This window comes from Ammospiza nelsoni, chromosome 5 (genome assembly GCF_027579445.1).
Source record: "Ammospiza nelsoni isolate bAmmNel1 chromosome 5, bAmmNel1.pri, whole genome shotgun sequence".
NCBI classification, from domain to species: Eukaryota; Metazoa; Chordata; class Aves; order Passeriformes; family Passerellidae; genus Ammospiza; species Ammospiza nelsoni.
The window spans coordinates 50,666,745-50,687,845 of record NC_080637.1 but is presented as its reverse complement, the minus strand read 5'-3'; the positions used below and the strand labels follow the sequence as shown (position 1 = coordinate 50,687,845).

General features: G+C 51.6%; 3 protein-coding genes across 3 annotated transcripts; 1 reads left to right on the top strand and 2 right to left on the bottom strand.

Annotated features, from left to right (window-relative positions):
* Nucleotides 1-1,457: 1,457 nt before the first annotated feature.
* Nucleotides 1,458-3,722, bottom strand: LOC132073926 (urotensin-2 receptor-like). The gene has a single exon (XM_059473241.1). It carries the CDS (start codon nt 2,550-2,552, stop codon nt 1,458-1,460), a length of 1,095 nt encoding a protein of 364 aa, XP_059329224.1. The 5' UTR covers nt 2,553-3,722.
* A 522-nt stretch (nt 3,723-4,244) lies between these two features.
* Nucleotides 4,245-12,425, bottom strand: LOC132073925 (arf-GAP with dual PH domain-containing protein 1-like). Its single transcript, XM_059473240.1, has 11 exons — nt 12,142-12,425; nt 11,024-11,154; nt 10,051-10,142; nt 9,870-9,952; nt 9,055-9,167; nt 8,268-8,414; nt 7,776-7,859; nt 7,391-7,453; nt 6,813-6,884; nt 6,093-6,324; nt 4,245-5,698 (listed from the first exon to the last, which is right to left on the bottom strand). Exons 1-11 carry the CDS (start codon nt 12,230-12,232, stop codon nt 5,670-5,672), a joined length of 1,137 nt encoding a protein of 378 aa, XP_059329223.1. The 5' UTR covers nt 12,233-12,425; the 3' UTR covers nt 4,245-5,669.
* A 1,028-nt stretch (nt 12,426-13,453) lies between these two features.
* On the top strand, nt 13,454-18,781 carry NOL12 (nucleolar protein 12). Its single transcript, XM_059473333.1, has 6 exons — nt 13,454-13,626; nt 13,715-13,820; nt 13,917-13,965; nt 14,391-14,533; nt 15,395-15,495; nt 16,071-18,781. Exons 1-6 carry the CDS (start codon nt 13,547-13,549, stop codon nt 16,240-16,242), a joined length of 651 nt encoding a protein of 216 aa, XP_059329316.1. The 5' UTR covers nt 13,454-13,546; the 3' UTR covers nt 16,243-18,781.
* The last annotated feature ends 2,320 nt before the right edge of the window (nt 18,782-21,101 follow it).

Here is a 21,101-nt window from a genome sequence, read left to right as displayed (position 1 = left end):
TCTCAGTCTAATGCTGCCTTGGTGCTGCTGCTGAGCATGCTGGGCCTAGTGGGTGTAGGAAAGGTGGCATCTGCCCTCTCCACAGTGCACAGCAGTTACCAGGTCACTCTGAAATGAAAGGCTTGGCCACAAGCAACACAAAGCACTAGCAATTTGATGTACTACAGAATTCCCTGCAGGCCTGGCTGGGCTAATTCCTCACATTAAGCAGTCTCCAGAGCAGCTGGAGAACAGGGACTTTCCCCTGCAGCAGCTGTACCTGCCATTCTTATTTCATAATTCATGAGGCTCTGCCAGGTCCTGTGTCCTGGGTGCCTGTGCAGAGAGAGGCTGGGCTGCTAGGAACTGTGAGTCTGAGAAGGAAGAGAGATGAGAGCTTAGCTGAAAGGTAGGGGCACTTGGGCTGTATAAGCAACTTGAGGCTCTGCAGCTGGATCTCTCTTGAAGTCCTGTGTTGCCCCAAAGCCCATCTGCTTTGGATGATCACATCAGACTCTTTTTAAGGCTCCATCTACAATTGTAAACGTGACATCTAGCATTGCCACCCTGCACATAGGCATGGTAGGGGGACAGCATAGCTTGGGGACTCTTCTCATGGCGTGATAAGGATGAAGCCATCCTTTCTGGAGAAGAGAGGCTCAGCAGTATGGAAATGAGCTATGCTAGGCTAGATGGTCTCAAGGCAAGAGACCGGGCTCAGTTTACACAGTGGTGCTGGCACAGTCTGGCAGATGGGTACATTTGGTAGGCCACAGAATTGGGTGTTTCCCTCAACCACAGCAGGGCCATGGAGCTGGTGAGGGTGCCATGAACTGTCATGATGGAGACAGAGGAGAGCTCTCTCCTTGCAGCTTCCTCTGCTGGGCTGATCTTGAAAGCTAAGCAAATGTACTGGACTCCCCGGACTGTACTACAGGGGAATCTCGCAATGCCTCTTAATTGCGCTTGGCAATCTTTCTTTAGATTCTTCAAAGATTTTTCTGTGACGGTTTCTCGAAGAAAGCTCAGTGTTAGCTTTACCACAGGAGTATGAACCTTAGTGAGGTCTCCTGCTCGCCTGGCTGTTTCTTGCAGTGACTCACTGTTCTTGTGAAATCTATGACTCACTGTTGTCCTGACTGTTATGGCTTGGCCCGTTGCTAGCAAGGAGATGAGGGGTGGCAAAGGTTCCCCAGATATATAATTTAGACATATCGAAGCTGACTGCTCCCTTCCACCCACTCCCCAGCCTTGTGCAAGGTGGAGGCTGCAAGGTGTGTGAGAGCTGATGGATCTGAGGATGAAGTCAGGATCCCTGAGACAAGCACTCTCCCCACCCAGCTGAGCAGGATGAGCAGCCATGCAAAGGGGAAAGCACTGCAACAACATTGATGGAAGACACTGCATGCTGGCATGGAAGGTGGCACACTTTTATTTCTCAACATGACCCAGCCAAAGGTCAGATGTTCCCAGCCTGCTCAGCCCTCGCTTTCCCTCACAGACCCCAAGAGCTCCCTGAAAGCCAGGGGGATGCTGTGGCTCCCCGCAGCCTGCTGCGAGGGCACTGCAGGCCGCGCCATGCCTGTCCCAGTGCGGCCACGGCGCCGGCGGTGGCTGCTGGCAAGCAGGGTGTACAGGAAGGGGTTGACACAGCTGTTGCCATAGGCCAGGCAGGTGACACCGAAGTTGAGGTAGGCCTGGGCGGTGGGGCCGATGCCCAGCCCCTCTCCCTGGTACAGCCCGGCCAGCTGCCAGGCCCAGAAGGGGAGGAAGCAGGCCCAGTAGGTCACCACGATGGCAGAGATCCTGCAGAGGAGCCGCCGCGCTGGGGCCCGGCCGGGCAGCGGCAACCCCAGCCCCCAGGCCGAGGAGCGGTACGCCCGGGCCAGGCGGGCGTAGACGATGCCCAGCACGGCGCCGGGTGCCAGGACGCTGGTGCTGAACAGCACGGTCAGGTAGAGCCGGAAAGCCGATGGCGTCCAGGTGGGGACGCAGATGCGCTTGCGAGGGCCGTCCTCCTCCCGCAGCCGAGTCATCGCCATCATGGGGGCCGTGAGCAGGAGCGAGAGGAGCCAGAGGATGGCGCTGGCCAGCCTGCGGCAGGCACTGCTGGCCCGCCGGGCCCGCAGGGGCTGGGCCACCGCCCAGTACCTCTCCAGGCTCATGGCGGTCAGGAGGAAAATGCTGGCGTGCATGGTGAGGAGGTCCAGGCTGAGCAAAAGCCTGCAACCCACATCCCCAAAGAACCAGTCGTGGGTGAAATAGGTGCAAACCACAAAGGGGATGGTGGAGAGGTACAGGAGGTCAGCCAGGGCAAGGTTGATCATGTAGACCCCCAAGGAGCCTGCTGAGCAGCCTGCCACCCTGCCAGAGGCCACTGCCACTGTGTAGATGTTCCCCACCATCCCAGTGAGGCACATGACCAGCAGCACTGCACCCAGCGGCCCTGTGACCAGGCTGTCCCCTCCTAGGTCATTGCTGTCATCACCCCCACCACTGCTTTCTTCCAAGAAACTGCCACCCTTGGGATCCTCTCTAGGACTTGGGCTGATGAGAGAAGTGTTGTAAGACATCTTTGGGTAAGTTAAGCAAGAGCAAATCAAGCTCTCAGAGACCTGTTCCTTCCTCCTGCCTTCCACCCTTGCTGTACTGGACACGACTATCCTTAACAGCAAAGCAGCCAAGGGAAGAATGGGGAGAGTTCATCAGACACAGACAGGGTGCTCCAGAGAAGTCTATTCCTCACCTCCAGCTGCCCAGTTCATTTTGCTGATGTTGTCCATCACAAGCTCTGTCCGGTTGTTTTCCTTAACCATGGAAGAGCCAAGAAAGGGACACTGCCTTTTCCTTCAAGACCAATATAAGCAAGGTAACCTCTGCCAGCCAGGAGGAAAGGTCTCTTTTCTTTGCTAGCTTTGTTGCTTCTCCAGAGTGTGCTGGGCCCGCAGAAACAGTGGATGAACAAGTAGATTTCTGCTCCTAAGTCTGTCAGCTCAACTCAGACAGACTTTGGAGAGGTGGGCCCTGCCTCGCTGAGCCAACCCCCTGAGAGCTACCTTGACCACTGCATGGAGGAATGTGCCTGACTCACAGCTTCACACACTGGTGTGAATACAGTTCCAAATTTATACTGGGCTTTTAGCCCCTAGCTGAGGAGCCCCACTGGCTCCCTCCTCTTTCTGGCAGACATGCTTTCTTCCCCCATATCTTCCTTTATCCTGCTCCGTCTTCCTTCTTGTTCTTATTTCCCTTTCTTTATCCCATTTCTCCTTGTACAGTTGTCCTCATTTGGGATGAGACAACTGATCCATAATATGGCAGGGAGGATGGAAAGCATCATGCTGTGGCTTTAGAAGGAAAACAGGGGCCAGCCCTGGAAGTGCAATAGGCAGGGAGCAGCCACACAGCTCTCCCCAGCCAAGCCAGACTGAAAGAACCTGTCCCACACTCCCTCCCAAGCACATCAGGGCCCTTTGAGGTTTGGGTGTTCTGGATATAGTCCCCAGTTTGCAAGCAGGCCCACCACCTCTCACATTGTCTGTCCTGGCCCTTTTCCACCTTTGCCCACAGGTCAGCAGCAAGCTCCTAGAGACACAAAGGACTGGATATTTTAGACTCCGTTTTTCCTTCCTCTCCACAAAGACCATCCTCCTCCTCTGAGCTTTCCCCCTCCTCCCCTCGCAGCCCCGGGAAGCTGCCCCGGGGCAGAGCAGGGAGCAGCAGCCCATTGCTTGGCACCACCGCCTTCTAGCGAGGCACCAGCACATGACACCCGCGCCCAAAGCTACCCGGCCCTCTCCTCACTGACAGCTGAGCCTCCTCGTCTCAAGGAAGACACGGTGGGACAGAATTTGCTAAGCAGAGAAAGATGTGCCATAGCTTCATAGTGGCTGAGTCAAATGCCTCTGCTCATATTCAGCAGTGGTAATTCAGCAGCAAACAGGAGGAAGAGGGGGCATCCCATCAGTACTCCCCTCACTGTGCAATGACCTTTGGTTTTCAGGAAAATCACGCTCCAAACTAGGAGAGATGAGCACAATGCAGTGAAAATATACTTTTAGGTGGATATTTCCATTGCACCATGGTAGTAGGGTGAGAGATGCTTCTACTCATCCAGAAAGTTGATGCTCCCAACAGATTGTGGTGGTCTTGGCATAGAGTGGGGTCCCCAGAGAAGCAGAGGAGCACCATGAGTCTGCCCATTTGGCTCTGATGGGAACAACCACAGTTCACATGCCCCAGGAAATACAATGAACAGCTATGGCTTTTTGTTTGATCGTCTGTACTTTTTTCCAAGAAACAACCTCATACCTCAGCAGTTAACATGTCAGCTAATTTAAGACGTTAAAATAAATTACAATGATATTTTTAAATTATTTCTTTAGGAGCTAATTAAAATACTGGTTGTCTCATTGATTCCATTTAGCTCCCCTTAACACACGAGATACCTTCTCTCACACTGCCTGATAAAACTGCAAACACATCAGATACTACAGCCACCAGCAGAACTCAGCTACTCCTCCCAGCATGTGTAGCACAGCTCTCCCAAGAGAGCTTCAAGAGATGAGCTTTAAGACATGAATCATGGGTTGATTTTGTGTTTTAGGCTAACTCTTACTAAGAGAACATGAACATACAGATATGTATGTGTGATGGGCAAGATAAACATATGCAATGTGCAGGTCAGAATGAAAGTGCCAGGCCTTTGACATACAGGGAACGAGGAAGAAGAGATCCATGTATTACCATATTCAGCATCAACCCTAGGCTCTAGTAGAGACAGCAGACTCTGAACTCTATACACTTTATCAGCTCCTCTGCAAGACCCAGCCCCTCTCCATTGGTCTGATAGAGACTCAAGTTGGGCAGCTGATCTTCAGTGGCATGAAAATCCCTCACAGTATCTTCCCTAGGGCAGTATTCCACCTCCATCACTTTTTGTTATGTGTGTGCATGTACATTATCCACATACACAAATGTATATCCACATTATTTATCCACATACCCAAATGTATATCCACATTATTTTTGATATGATCTCTTAATCTTCTCTGAAGCATTTGGTGGAAGATCTGCACACAAATGTCATCTGAAGAAGCTTTCAAACCCATACATGGCAGAAGGAAACAAGCCTCACATCTGGCTGTTTCGGTTACATTTTTAAGTGACCTTTCTCAACCACTGCACTAACTGGTCAAATATCTAGATGTTTGACATCTCTGTCACCCGCAGATATGGTATTTCTTGTAAAGGAACAGGCTCTTTTAGTCCAGCAGTCCCTGTAACCCGCTGTGGTGCCTGGCTCCAGCCAGGCAGCTCTTTTATTGCATCAGGTGGGTGCCTGTCTGCAGTTTCATGCAGGAGTGATGCTGGGTCTCACGTCCAACATAGTAAGTGCCAAAGTTTTCAAGGCCTGACTGACAGGCAAGACCTGTCAGCATCCAGCCACATAACAGCAATTTAACAGGGACAGGTTGTACTGAGGATTCAGACACACAAAATCTTGCACTTGAAAAGAAGCAGCTTAATCAGGCCCTCAAAATAAAGTGGATATCCTATGGGGGCAAAAGTGCTTCAAAGGGTGCTCCAAGAGCACTGTGTTTCTCTGATGTCAATCTCCTCTCCTGTCCTGACAGCCACCCAATAGGACCAGGCAGAGTTGAGTCATAGTGAGATTCCTGCATGGCTTCCTAGGATTTAAACTTGAAGTAGGCTTCAACTGAAGAGAAGAGAAGAGAAGAGAAGAGAAGAGAAGAGAAGAGAAGAGAAGAGAAGAGAAGAGAAGAGAAGAGAAGAGAAGAGAAGAGAAGAGAAGAGAAGAGAAGAGAAGAGAAGAGAAGAGAAGAGAAGAGAAGAGAAGAGAAGAGAAGAGAAGAGAAGAGAAGAGAGAGAAGAGAAGAGAAGAGATAGAGAAGAGAAGAGAAGAGAAGAGAAGAGAAGAGAAGAGAAGAGAAGAGAAGAGAAGAGAAGAGAAGAGAAGAGAAGAGAAGAGAAGAGAAGAGAAGAGAAGAGAAGAGAAGAGAAGAGAAGAGAAGAGAAGAGAGGTGGTGCATTAGGGAAATACCCTGAATGGGAGTAGCAGGAGGGGAAGGAAACAGCATCCAGGCACTTACTTGCATATTCTTGTGGTGTCATGGCCTGGTTGATGACACTAGTGAAGGCTCTGACCCACTCCAGCTGGTCAGTCTCTGTCTCGCAGGTGAAGAGGTATTCCCGGTCAGGGGTGACAATGGTGATGCCGTAGTGCCAAGAGAAGTTGCCCTGTGTCCCCGAAGGCAATCCCTTCTGGACACTGTATCCATTCTCTCCACTGCCCACAAACACCTCACCCTTAGCAAAGGCATCCTGCACATCAGGAGGGAAAAACAGTGATTTATGGAATCCCAGAAGAATAAGAGAACAATTACAGGACACCTAAGGACAAGAGGACAGTGTGTGAGGATCAGGAATGTAGCAGCAAAAGGTTTTGGAGGTGGTCAGGGGTTCAGAAGAGCAGTGAGCCTGTGCTCAAAGGCAGTAGTGAAAAGGAAAACATAAGGCCATGAATCTCAAGAGGTCTGAGAGGGCAGCTGCTGCTCTCATCTCTCTGTGTCACCCTCCCATCGCCACCTTTACACTGCTGCCCTCCCTGCTCCCATTGTTTGCAGGCAGTGAAAAAACACAGAAAGCATGTGATGAACTAAAAGGGGTGAAAAGGGGAAGACCTGGAGTCCATTCACAGCTGCTGGGAAACCAGCAAGCCGCGCTCACTGCAGAGCACAGGCTCTGTGCGCACTCTGACCCTGCCCCCAGCACCGCTGCCCTCAGCTGCCGGCGGTCCATCGCCCTCTCACCAGAGGATCCTTGAAGTACATGAGCCTGCGGTGATCCAGCGTGAACCAGCGCTTCTTAAAGGCCTCTCTCTGCTGTGAAGGGAAGAGGCGACATGTGTGAGGGGACAGTGCCCTCTGCTGCGAGCAGTGCGAATGGATACCCAAACTCATCCCAACCGCGTGAAGCAAGCCCCTGCCGTCAGCAACCTCCTCCTCGCCCTTTCTGAGCCGAGAGCCGGGTCAGTATCGGGTGATTCACTCCCAGCTGCTGTCCCCAACTCCTGAACTTCGATGAAGGAGCCCAGAGTTGAGACAGGAGAAATCTGGACACTAAATACCTGTAAGGTCACGCACACACAGACCCATGCAGAGAGATCTGTTGCTCTGGGAGAAAAAAGGGACTCTGGCTTCATCTACTTTCATATATGTCCTTCCCCTTCCTTTCATTCTCCCCTCCCTTGGTGCCCACACACTTTTCCCACGGGTGTCTAAAGAGTCAGGGGGGAATGAGGAAACAGCAGGAGAAAAACATTGAAGTAGGGAAAGCCAGTGGTGCTCTGGCAGGCCCCTGTTTGATTTTTTCTACCATAGCAGCTCACCTTGGGACCAGTCTTCTCCATGTATCCCTCCTTCAAGAAGTTTCTGGTCAGACGATTTTTGATCTGACAAAATGGCAAGAGTATCATTCTCTTAGCTGTGCCTCTCCACTATTCATTTCCCTCCCCCACCCTTCTATTCCCCCAAATTCAGTCACCTTCTAAATTTATATTTTCCAAACTGCCTAGCTAGGCATCACTTCTGCCTCCAAAACAGCAGAGAGCAGCTATTTTCTGACCACCACAGGCCCTTTTAAAAACACCTTCTCATCCCTCTGTCTTTACCCTGCAGTTTCCACTTCCATACCTGGGGTTATAACAGTAACTAACGAGCTCTTTTATCATGCAAGCAGCGGGAGGCTCAGGAGGAGCTCCAGTGCTGCCTTACCTCATTATCGCTGGCAATGGGAAATGCCACCTTCAGGTAATGGAACTGCACTGAGCGGATGGCATTGAACCAGTCCACTACCTCCTGAGGGTAGAACAGGACAGAAAGCTTAGCCAGAGCAACAGAGGGGCATCTAAACTCACCCAGCTGCACCCAGCCCTGAGTTAGCTACAAGCACACTCAGCTCTCCCTCTGCAGCATCTCCCTCACATGCACACAGCCAGCACGGCTGCCCCATTCCCCACATGCACAGGCAGCACATCTTCTGTAGAACTCCTCCCACACAAACCAACTCAGCCAGTGCTCCTGCCCTGCTCCCTGCAGCAAAACTCTCTCACAGATACACAAACACGCAGCCAGAACCCCCACCCTATTACCTACAGCAACTCACACTCACACACCCCATCCTACCCATGCTTCATACTATTTAATATCAGCAGCTGCTCAAAGCACCTCAATGGCTTTGCAGGGTTTGATGCTAAAACCAAATACCTTTCCACTTTCATGGTAGACAAATATATTCCGGGTCTTATTGTCTTTGAGATAGGTGATCTGCAGGCCATTGGGGTTCCCAATCTTCTCTGGCTGGAATGTAGCATTGATTACATCTATTTTAACGTTGATTTTGGGTTCTTTGGCCTGAAAACAGAATGGCATTGACCATGCATGAGCAATCCTAGAAGGAAAGAGATCTGAGCCACTAATTACCTGGGGTAAGGCAGGGTCAGAGGCCTGATCAGGTGGAGAACCTTGTACTTGGCATTTTTAAACCTTCTGAGGTTCATATCAGCCCACTTCTGGAGCTTGTCCAGGTTTCTCTGGATGGCATGTCCTGCTTCTCCCTACCCTGAGCCATTCCCACCCTTGTGACAGCATTTTAGCTCTTGCCCCACTCATTTCAGAAATATGAATGAGCAGAAAAACCTAAACCTCCTCAAAACCAACCTGAGAAAAGGTTTTTGCCAACTTGGCTCACAGTGGGGTGAGAGGTTGGTTACAGGAATGGTGCAGGATTACACATCCAGGCAAATGGGTAGGAGTGAAATAGAAGATCAGTCTTTTTCTCAGTAGTGAGGGAAGCACAAAGGGAGAGCATGAGGAAAAGTCACTCTGACAGTAGGAAGGGGACCCTTCTCCTTAGTGACATGTTTTGTTCTCATCTCTGAGCTGGGATGAACAAAGCAACCTCAGAAACATGCATAGGAAGTCAGAACATCTCTGTGACCCCACTGCTACGGGTGGAGCACACACTGAGGTGGGAGTTGACCACCATACTCACATCCTGCTTGGTGAAATACTTCAGACATCCCTCTCTCTCAGACAAGAGGAACTTGCGGGGTAGGAACTGCCCGTTGTCTCGGCCTCGCTTCCAAAGGATGCCTTCCTTCACCCCTTGGAGCAGAAAAGGCACTTGTAGTAGCATTCCCCACAGGCACTGTAGGCACCAGAGAGCTGCATGCAGCCTGGGGCCCAGCCACCCCTCTGGGACAAAGAACATGATGGGCTCTTGCTGAGAGTAAACACTTGAGATGTTTCACCTCTGACTTACAACTAAAGATGCTGTGTTCTCATGTTTGCAGTGCAGATAAGCGCTCACCAAAAGACATTCCCAGATACTTCCCACCTCCTAGTACTGCTCCTACTACTACCTCTGACAGTGTGACAGCTGTCTCCTGTGAACACTAGAGTCCTGGCCCATGCAGACTCTGGTGTGGGACCAGAACTCTTCCCACTTGACTCTGCAGGCTCTTGAGCTCCAGTGCCCTTTGTCACAGTGCCGATTCAAGGACAACTGACCGGGTTATAGGGGGTGTCATGCAGCAGGACAGATATTCCTTATTGCAGGTATCTGTCTCCAACAAGACAACAAATGTCTTTGAAAAATGCCACCTGGTAACACCAGGCTTCTAAGCTACCTGTGGCAGTGCCAGCCTATGTTGTCCACAATTTAACACCCCCAAAACGAAGCCCTGTAATGACCACTTGGGTTCTCAGGAGTACCTGTGGGATTTGCAACACTGACACCTCATGGCACTCAGAAGTTGCTAGCAAAGACAACAGGCAGGTTGTTATGATGCTGTATTCTGCTCTTACCATCAGAATATGGCAGCTGTTTTCCCAGCTCAGTAAATTCTTTGCGTTCATATTTGGCCCGTATCCACTGTTCTCTCAGCACTCTATGGAGAGAGGGGACAGGTAGCTCAGAAACAAACTAGAGGAATTAGAGGAACAGAGAATTGCCCTTCCCCCTTTCCTTCTGCATGCAGCAACTTACTGGCAGTCATGGTAGGTTGGCTGGTAATAGTAAATAGGGATGTGAGCTTCATATATGCCTTTAGTCACAGCATTCCCATGCTTGGCCAGAAACTGCAGAGGTAGACAGAGAGTAAGTGCCTTGCCTTTGATGCACACTCATGTTGGACCTTTTCTTTCCTGACCCACTACAGAGTCAGATGCATATCAAACTCTAATGGAGCATTCTCTTTCCCCTCCATTGCAACATTCCAGCAGTCTGGCAGCAGGAAGGTGGGTCTCAAAGGTCTCATCTACTCTCAGACATTACAGTGATTGCACCTGAATCAATAGAGTGCCATAAATGTCACTTCCGTAAGGCTGGGTGCTCACACATTCAGTGGATTTGCTGCCATGCCCCACATCTCCTGGAGAGCTTGACAACAGCTCTGCAATGGCATCTGGAAGGACATTCCAACCTCTTCCAAAGAGCAACAAGACACAGATTATTCTCTTTGGATCTCCAGAAAATATTTTCAGTCTCCTGAAAATTAGTGAGTTGAGGGGGCTGTAACGGGAAAAAGTCAAGTTCTCATAAGAACCATTTATCTCAAGAGATTGTATTATATCTGGAAACTTTTCTTGGAGAATGGAGTTGCCCAAGATTTTCCCCTCGGACTGCTGAAATCAAGAGGAGACATTGAGGCTGGATGACCTTGGCAAGTGGAAAACAAGTAATCTGAAGCAACAAAGACCCTAAGCCTTAGTATGAAACATTGCAAGAGCTCTGCATTTGCCATAAAGTAACAGGACATGCAGAAACACATAAGGCAAGTGTGTCCTCCCTCTCCCAGTGGGTTGTGGGGAGTTATCCCTGATTTTCATGCGTAGAAAAGAGACTGATTAAACCAGATTACATTCCAACTCTGTGAGGTCAAAGGACGAATTTTGCCAGGACACTGAGTGTATAGCCTAGTCCACACCACCTGCCCTACCCATGGGGATAAAGATCTCACCTGCACCTGAGCATCATCCCAGTAGTCCATCTTCAGGGATTTGACTTTGCTGATGCTAGGGATGTTGCGGTGAATTCCTGAACAGCTGAGGCATATAAAGACACCCAAAGTAGAGGATGCCCAGTCAGGATCTGAGAATATGGAAAAGGGTATAACTAGAAGTGGTGAATATCCCTGGGATATATGCCTCACCTGAGAATGTAGTCCTGAGAAACAGGGAGCTGATGACCACAGTTTCATCTGAGCTGAGTAATTAATGCCCAAGGCACGGATGCCAGTCAGAAAAAACACAGCTATTGGTCCCTCACTCCCTGTTCCAATCACTTTGACTGAATTTTTAATGACCCGTATCTTGAAAAACCCCAAAGTGCTCTGTGAACTCCCTTTGTGTAAAGGATCACCCAGAGGAAAATGAAACCACCTCTGGGAAAAGACCCCAGGAGTTGTTCAGCGCATCACAGCAACCCCCTAACAGTGTTTAGTTCAGAAAGTGGAAAACAACCTTGAATCTAAAACTCTCCTGGAATAATTAAAAAGGGCAAAATTGTACTAATTTGCCCAGTCTTAATCTGGCTTGGCTAGTACACTCCTTTTGGAGGTATATGATGGGTGGTTTTAGCAGCACTTGTAGGACCTCAAACTGGGTACCCTTCTGAGAGGGCAAGCCCTTCAGTAAATGAAATTTCCCAGGCAGCTGTGGCAGGTTGTCAGTTCAGAGCTGAGTCATGGCGGAGACAATGCCCTCCTGAATCATGCCTTCTTTCTGGAGAAGTTAAGATTTCACTGCAAGCTTTCCTGTCAGGTCCTGACTGGGCATGACCTTGGTTTGCATTTGCGATCTGACATGACTACAACCCACGGTGCTGCAGCCATGGAGCCCCTGCTAATCTGGCACCCCCACACCCCTGTCCTTCCCACCAGTGCTATGGCAGCATCTTCTCCCTCCTCCCTTGCCAACCCACCTGAAGGGAGAGGAAATGAATACCCAGAGCGATGCCTCCCCTTTCTCTCCAGCCCAGGCTCCTGTGCAGTCCAGATAGCCAGCACTAAGTGGCTGCTAGAGATCAGCCCCAGCTCCCTGCTTCCAACTTCTACTGCAGCATCCTTCGGGGACTCACCTGGCTTCCCGCAGTCCGCACACAAAGAGTTCTCTGCTCTTTTCCACACTTCCTTCAGGGCCTTCATGCTCTGCTCGTTCCCTGCAGCCATCGCCTCAGAATGGTATCCCTCCAGGCAGGGCAGGACAGGGCCAGGAGGGCAGCTACCTGCACCTTATGCACCTGCAGGCCAAGCCACTGCGTTACCCAGGCGAGAAGGAGCCACCAGAGAGACAAGCTCTGGCAGCCAGAGAGAAAAGAGGAAGGCAAAGAAGCCTAAGGTTAAGGTAAATGGGAAGGGAACAGAGGCCTGTCGGTGCACCTGAGCCGGCTGAGCACAGGCGGAGGCAGAGGCTGGAGGCTGAAGTGCACCCAGACTGTGCGTGAGGCACAGGCGGAGCAGGAGACCTGCCCCATGGGCGTGGAGGGAAGTGCAGCAACTAACCACAGAACTGGTTTTTCCACATTTCTGCTGGTGAAAGGACAGACCAGGAAAAGAGCGAAAGCAGCAAGCAAGCTGATAAAGGAAAGCTGGCTGTGGACAAGTGACTGCCAGGCTGTGACAGGACTGTCAGGACTCGTCATGCTCTGTGGGCTGAGGGGGCTGGCTTTGGCTGCCCCCACAACACTTCAGAAGCTTCCACCTAAGTCAGCCGGCCACCACACAGGCATTACACCCATTTTTAAGGAGAGAACAGGGGAGCAATAAAGGTTCAGGAGCTCAGCCAATGTCACTCTAAGCCATCAGAACATGGCAGTCTTTCTTGATGCCCCCACCAACTCATGCCAGTACCTCTCTCCACCACTACACAAATCATGGCTCTCCAGCCAGACGCTGCGACTTGGACACAGCATCAGAGCCAAGACCCATCTCCATAGCTGCCCTCCCCAGATTAGAGGAGCAGCACATGCGCTGCTAACACCAAGAAATGACAATAGCTTGAAATGTACACAGAGCTCTATTCAAGAATGCTCAGTTGAAGAACTGCAGATGTTAATTATTCGGAAGAGTGGCATTTATTTAAGAGATATAGATGCAAAACACTCTGGAGTGCCAGAACGAATCTGGGGCTACACTGTGAGAGCGGGTGCTACGCTGCCATGTTCTGGCTTAGAGCGGCCTCACAAGGCAGCGCCACAGAATCTTTTGCTAGGAGGCAGCTGAAGAGGAACACAGCCGGCGGCTCCCACAGGCCTCCGCCCGGGATCAGGCGCACGCAGGCCCCGGCGCTGGGCGCTGGGCGCTGGGCGCTGGGCGCTGGGCGCTGGGCGCTGGGCGCTGGGCGCTGGGCGCTGGGCGCTGGGCGCTGGGCGCTGGGCGCTGGGCGCTGGGTCCCGCCCGGGCCGGGGGCGGCGGGCAGAGCTCCGGCTTTCCGGCGGAAGGGGCGGGCGGCAGCAGCCGCGGCAGCAGCAGCGTGGGGCCGCCATGGGCCGCAAGAAGAACAAGAAGGGCCCGGGCAGCCGCGAGAGGCGGCTGGTGGTGACTTTCGATGAGGAGCGGCGGAGGTGAGGCCGGGCGGGCCCCGGGGCGGGGAGGGAAGGGAAGGCGGCCCCGGTCGCTGAAAGCCGGGCGGTTCTGTGCTGTCGGCGGCAGGGAGTACCTGACCGGCTTCCACAAGCGGAAGGTGGAGCGGAGGAAGGCGGCACTGGAGGAGATCAAACGGAAGCTGAAGGAAGAGGAGAGGAAAATTAAGGAGGAGGTGAGGGAAGGGTCTCGTGTCCCCCCTCGCAGGCGGGCAGTGAGCGGGGCAGGAGGGGCGGGCAGAGGCGCCCCATGACCTGTTTCCCTTCCTCAGCGGCACCAGGAGTACCTGAAGATGCTGAGCGAGAGGGAGGAGGCGCTCGGTACGTGCTGGGCCCTCGGTGGGGAGGGCGGTGGGCGCCCGTGGGCCGGCAGCCTTGAGTGGGTGTTGCGGGGTGGGGCAGGGACGCTCGCACACTGTCCCACAACAACAGCTGCTCGGTCCTGTCGTGTTCCCCAGACAAGCTGGGCAGAAATCTGAGCGGTGACCGTGCAGCCCTCTGTCCTGACAATCATGGGGGTCCTACAGAAAGGGAGGAGCAGGAGAACATCTCCAAGGTGTCACCAGGGCCCCTCAGGGGGGAGAAGCAGCTTGCCCTCCAGGCTTGCAGTGCCAGGGCCCTCTGCCCTTTATCCCTGCATGCCAAGGCCAGGTGTCACCCCAGCCCAGCATGGTGCATCAGGAACAAGTGAGTTTATCCCGTGAAAAGTTGGGCACTTTGCAGTGCAGGATTTCTTGTGTTCCCAGAGGAGGCTGATGAACTGGAGCACTTGGTGACATCGCGGACAGAGTCTGTGAACATAGACCACCCAAACCACATCGTAACAGTGACCACCATCAGCGACCTGGACCTCTCGGGGGCACGCCAGCTGGGACTGAGCAGCCCCCTGGTAAAGACATTTGCCTCCTCTCTGTATCACCTGTACACTCTCCTGGGGCTGGTGAGGTAGGGCTGGTGGTCCCTGAGTATGTCCAAGGCCTTGCAGCTGGCTGGGAACAGGGATGAAAAGGGGAACTCGTAACTTTTCTATTTTTCCACAATTTAAACTGGACCTCTAAGGAGAAGGAAATGTTCTGTATGAATAGCTCACTCCACACCTCTCTGGAACCCTTTGCTAGTCCCGACTGACCCTGGTTAAATGAAAGTCTTACTGGACTGGATTGCAACAGTGTAATACTTTAAAGGCTGATACAAGACAAGCAGCAAGATTTCAGACATTGCCAAATGGTCTATCCTTGACCTCTTTTCTGTGTCCCGGTCAGAAATATTACTGTTAGCATGAAGAGGCATTTTTCTCTCCATAATCTCGTGCTTGGACCACAAATAAGGAAACCATTCAGTTCTGTTTGTGGTCACTTTTATTCTCAAGATACATAGTAACTAAGAGCTTGTATTTCTTTCATAGAGACTCTCGGGTGTTGGTTGTACTTATATTTGTAAGGTCATCTAATCTGAAAGTCCACTCAGGGACATCTTGGTAGTAATTTAAGCAAAAGCCAAGACCTTTGGTTCATTCAAGTTTAAACTTCAATCGCATGGCTGTTAAGGTCATGCTGAAGATTTGGATCTTGGGGTGGATTACTGTAGAACATCTCTCGTTGTGGGACTGCAATAGGAAACCGTGACACTTGGACAGTGAGGGGTATGCAGAATTAAGAAATCTTCATCTGTGACTAGTTAGTTCACAACACAGGATGAAACCAAGAAGGCAGTAGAAACACCAGAATCACAAAAGTGCTTTATTTTTAAGGGAAAAACTGATGGATCTGAAGAAGAGAAAGAGGAAGAGGTGGAGAACAAGCCTGTGAGAACAATGCCCAAGAAGTCCAGAAACCCCTTCCTGTCTGAAAAGTACGTACAGGTTCCCTCAGGCCTTCCCTGCTGGGCCCTGGGAGCCGCTGGGAGTGCTGGGTTCCGGGGCGCGCGTGTGGCCGCCGGCGGGTGCGGTGCTGCGGGGCCGGGGCCGGCAGGCGGCGCTGGCGGAGCGCGGCCCGCCCGCCCCGGGGGCGGCGGGAGGAGCGGCCGGCAGCGCGATGGGCGCCGTGCTCACCTCTCACCCGCGCCCCCACCGTGCCGCATTCCGCAGCGTGCTCAGCTTCCCTCTGGGGCTGAAGGTCAGAGGCTCCTGAAGCTGAAACTAAGGCGTTCTCTACATTTTTCAGTATCCAGGTGTTACAGCTGCTTTGAGGGTGTGGAGAGTTGCTTTACTCTGTGGGGTCTGGGCAGCACGATGCTCACATTAGTTTTCGTTGTCGCTGCGCACGGAGACTTGCAGGTTTCCTTCCAGCTTAGAATCTCCCTGGGTCTTGCTTTGTCTGGCGTCCATTCCTGCTGGGCCACACAGAGCTCTCCAGCTATTGTTGTGGTGTTGCCTTCCTTCTGCAAACTTTGGTCCCCAAACCCTTTTCTCTTTCTGCCCTGCACAGAATCTCTTCTCTTACTGCAACGCTGCACATGCACAGCCAGAAGAAGACAAAAAGAAAGAGATCCCAACGTGGGCAAGGCCCACGTAAGAAAATACAGAAGTCCAGCACAGGGCGAACCACCAAGACTCAGCGTCGGAGGCTGACTGGCAAAATGGGCCGTGACCAGGATTAACAGAGAAAGAGAAACTAATGTTCAGACCACCAGCTGGGACAGTGCTCCACATCTGGCCTGCTGCTCTTTGGGACCCTGTCATTGTGGGCAAGCACCTTGTTTACATGGCATTCTGACTAGCCATTAACCCAGGCCAGTTCAGCCTTTCTGTAGCCTCCTGAGCACTGGCCAGGGTCACTAGACACTCTGCCCATTTATTTTTGGAGTGATCTCCAGCTAAGTGTCTAGGTACCACAAAATCTCTTAAAAACTTCTGCTGAAGGTCATGTTCTCTACTTCTGTCCTTGGCCTCCCCTTTCAAAGCTGATACTTGGCTTTATCACAGAAGGGGATTTGGGGCAGACTGCAACAGGCACATCATTGTCAGGGCAATTTGAGAGACTTGGGAGAGCTCTGCTTGCACTCCTGCATCAGTGCCCTGGCATTTCTCCGGTGCAGTAAATCCTTTTTCCATGGAGACATGGTGTCGTCTCCTGTGTTTCTTTACCACACAACACAGTGCCACACCTGAATGCAGGGGTACTTTTTGATTGGTACATGTGCCAGGTGAAATTGGGTAACTTTGTGAATAAATTTGAAGTCGTTTTGCTAAGAAAAAAAAAATCTGTGACTTATTTGAAGCATAAGAGGAGCTGTGCTAACGCCAGTACCAACTGGAAAGAGGGGGAGGTAATTCTTGGTGTTTAAAGGATATTGAAACCCACTGGTGCTTGGAAAATGGAATAGCTAGGAGCTATTTCTGTGGCAAGGCAGAGCCAGCTAGAGCAGGAATGGCTCATTCCATTGTCTGCTGAATGTGCTGATCCTGACTGCGATAACTCAGGGGAGTATGAAATGCCCTAATGCCCTTGCTGTGTGTGTGTGGCCCTCTCCGGGTGGGAGTGGCACACAAGGCTGCCCTTGTCCTTTACCTCAGGGTTGTTGCAGTTATTAGCAGCTAATTGCCTTTCTTCTTAGGACCTCAGTGTATGTTTTTTACTGTGGTTGCCCTCAGCAGGGGAAGAAAAAAAAAAATGGTTGGGATTTAGGAATATCCGGGGCAAAACTCTGAGTGAATCCTCTGAGGAGGAGAGTGAGCCCAGGCAGTATGCTGGCCTCTGTCCTGGAGTATCCTGGAGTATTCTGCCTCTGTCAGCCAAGCTTCCTCCCATGCCATGTGTGCACTGAAAAGGAAATGACAAAGAAAGAAAAGGCCGATGTGTCCAAAACCCACACCAGAAAAATTTGCAACCCAGCAATGGGCAAGTAAATAGATTCCTCATGCCAGAAATGGGAGGGAAAAGAGTAAAGCAGTGCCTGAGGCTGCATGGAGGAACATCAGAACAATGCTGACGGCCACCAGCTGCTAAAGTGGATGGCAGCAGCCTGATGTGTCTCTCCATCCTTTCTTGGAGGGTGTGCACACAGAGCTGCTCTCCAGAGTGTGAAGGGGGAGGGTTTGATTTCAGCACTGACAGCAGCAGCACAATTTCTGCTAGAGGGAGGCTTCTGGAGGGAACCAGACAGCACACCACACACGTGGTAAGGAATGGGGCTCCCTTGCACTTCCCTTTCCCTTCTGAAGAAGGCAATTGCTGGGGAAATGGACACTCTTATCACTGGTGCCTTGTATGCTTGGATTCTGGGTACCACCCGGGGCTGAGTTCTTGGGCACTAACACAGAACAACTCAGTCACATTATTAAGGTGTGTGTGTGGTTTTCTTGCCTCACCTTTTAACACTGCCTCAAAGACCACTCCAGAAAGGTAATGGGATTTAATGGGTGAGCTTACCTATCCATCTGTCTCACCTGGGGTTCTTGGGTGTTACAGAGCTGCAAAAACACAACTCGGGCAAGGCCAAAAGTGTTATGCTGAACTGGATCTCAGCCAAAGTATCCAAGAGGTTCCGTGTGTGGAGCATAAATTATTTCTTGTTCTGGTTTGGGAGTTACATGCTCTAGAGCATTCTGTGCTTGGTGGGTTTGAGAGAGATGAAGGAGAGGAGAGGGAAGTTCTGTTTGGAGACGGGTATCACACTACGGGGACTGCAGCTCAAAGCTGGAGGACAGGGTGACATCCTTGTCTGGATCTACAGCAGCTTTCCCTTTTCTCCAGGACATAGTGCCTTGTGGAGTGACTGTGGACAGAAGGTGACCTGTGTGCTTCCTCACCCGAGGAGTTTGCTCTGGAGCTGGGATGGCCACTGTAAAAGAAATGTACTATCTGGCTGAGAAATCTGCTGGAGTGTGGAGTGTGGAATGTGGATCAGTTGCCTTCCCCAGCCTGTAGGCAGCCTGGCACGGTAGCTGGGACAGAGCTGGATGACCTCATTGTATTCCGGATGAGGTGCTAAGAGTGCCTTCAGTTTTTGTCGTTTTGCTGCCCGGTGATTAGAAGAACCTCACTTTTAGTTAGCTGTTTCTCTGGCTTAATAACATTTTTGAGCCTTTCTCAAATGTCGGCTGAAGTTTCCAACAGCCCCTTCCATGCTCCAAAATCCTACAGTTCCTGCTAGAAAATGAGTTTTCAAATTAAAAAAAAAAAAAAAAAAAAAAAAAGTGTATGGAAAAACTGAGAACAGAACTGTTAAATCCTGTACAGCATTAACCATCAGGATTGTTCACTACACTATTGATTTCTCCATTTGATTGATTAAAGCTTTATTCTGAAATGCGAATTACTGACTCAGTCCTAGTCTGCTGGTTTTGTTATGTACAGGGAATACAGTCAGGCTACCCCTGGATATATTGAAATGAGAATCTGAGTTTTGCGCACAAGTTAGTGAGTGAAGTGTTTGCCAGACACGTCACAGTTCATACCAGACTGGCTCAAAATTCTTCTTTGCTGCTTCCACTTCTTTTCAAGACAGATTTGAGCATTTGGGGTTTTTTTTCCCCCTTAGCTGCTCAGGAGGAAGCTGCTTCCAAATGTAAGGTACTTGCAGAATGTGAGGTACTTGCAAAAATCAACATGCTAGTGCAGTTGCTGCTCCATGAAGGAAAAGCAGAGACCAGCAGCTCCTGTGAAGCCCCTTTTGCACAGGCATTTCATACGTGGCTCTGCAGCGAGGTCACTTTGGGCACCTGCACAGCGCTGTGCACATGCCCCAGGCTGGCACAGAGATGCAGGGCTGTGACATGGGCTGTCACGCTGGGGCTGCCATGCATGATGGCTTTCACTGGCTAGACTGCAGCTACACACACATGCACATACAGAAATATAATTGGGATTACAGAGGATCAAAAGCAGACTGGCAGCCAAAAAGATCAGACAGTTGGGGGAAATTGGAGCGCAGCAAAAAGGAGGAATGGCTTCAGGGTGTGCATGAGCTGTGTGGTAATGAGTGCACTGTAGTTATTGCTTTTGTCCTGTATCAAGCTCAAGGCTGTACTCAGTGCAGTCACACTGCTGCTTCCAGCATTGTGTTCCAGAAATGAAATCGAGGAAAAAAGTTACTAGGAGTGATGAGAACTTCAGGGGACTAAAAGGGAGCTGAAAAATGGGTTGTGTGAGGTAGATAGGTTTGAGGAGGGGATTGCAGACTGCCCCAATGAATGAACAAAAAGTGAGATTGAATTTTTTGTAACTGTTACCAGCATCGGGAAGAGAAGGAGTTTGAATTGTAGAAGGAGCAGTGGAGAACAGATTTTAAGAGCGTTCTGCTAGAAATAGCGAGGGTCAGGCAGGGCTTGTTCTTGGCAGGTAAAGCCCACGTTAGACAAATCTCTCTGAGTGCTGTGGGTAGGCATGACCCCCTGCTGGAGCTGTGCTGGGACACGGTGGCGTTTCGCTCTCTCAGTGCTCGCGGATAATCCGCTGCTTTGGCATCTGTTTCGGCTTCGGGATAACTAGTTCTTGGGGTGCTGCCTGGGAGGAGCACTGGGTAGCCCTCGGCAGGCGGCGAGGCGGTCCCTGGGAAGGCGCCGCCGAGGGGAAGGGCTGATCCCAAGCACGGTGCTGCCGCCCGGCCCCGGCCCGATCGCCCGCGCGCCCGCTGCCCGCGACACGTGGGAGCCCGCGCCAGGGGCGCCATGGCCGCGCGCGCCGCCGGCCACTCAGGAGGCGGTATTCAAATCGCTGCCCGGCATCAGCCAATCAGAGGGCAGGGGGCGGGGCCTCGCGCTCCGCGGTTCCCACGGCCCGCTTCATTGAGGGGGGAGCGCGGCGGGCGGCGAGGCGCTGGGAGCCGAGGGGAAGCCGAGGTACTGGGGATACTGGGAGGTACTGGGAGCACCGAGCACGGCCGGCTGCATGCGTGCCAGAGGCCCTGGGGATCGCAGCATTGTCCTGATTATCCTGACAGTCGGCCCCAAGGGTTGTGGGGAGCAACGATTTGCCCATCAGGCGCTGGGGTACCAGGGGCTCCAGCCACGGGTGGCAGTCCATGGGCAGTGGTGGGCAGCGATGTTGGCGAGTTTTGTGCTGCATCCCTGGCAGGGGAGTGATTAGGCTCCTGAAAAGCCTTTTTTGCGAACAAGTCAAGCAAACATGGCCCAGTGTGAGGAAGGATGCTGCAAGGCTGGCACCTAGTGCAATTTGCTGTACCGAAAATGAGTGCACTGGCAAACAAAAATTATAGCTTTGTTTTGGCATTGACGTTTGGCCTTGGTTGTTTTGGGGAGCAGCAATAGCCTTGATCAGTTGCTCTGACTCAAATGTCCATGCTTAGGGCACCGGTGGCATGTTCACATCCCAGATGCTGGTCTGATTTCCTGTCCTTCTGTTGGTGCCTCCTCCAGGCAAATTAGGCAGAACCCTCCCAGCTGAGGTCACATTATTAAATCCGAGGACTCACTCTCAAACCCTGCAGGACAGAAGAGGTGATGGTGGGCAGGATGCTTGCAAGAAAACAGAACAGAAATGTGGATCCCAGCTGTT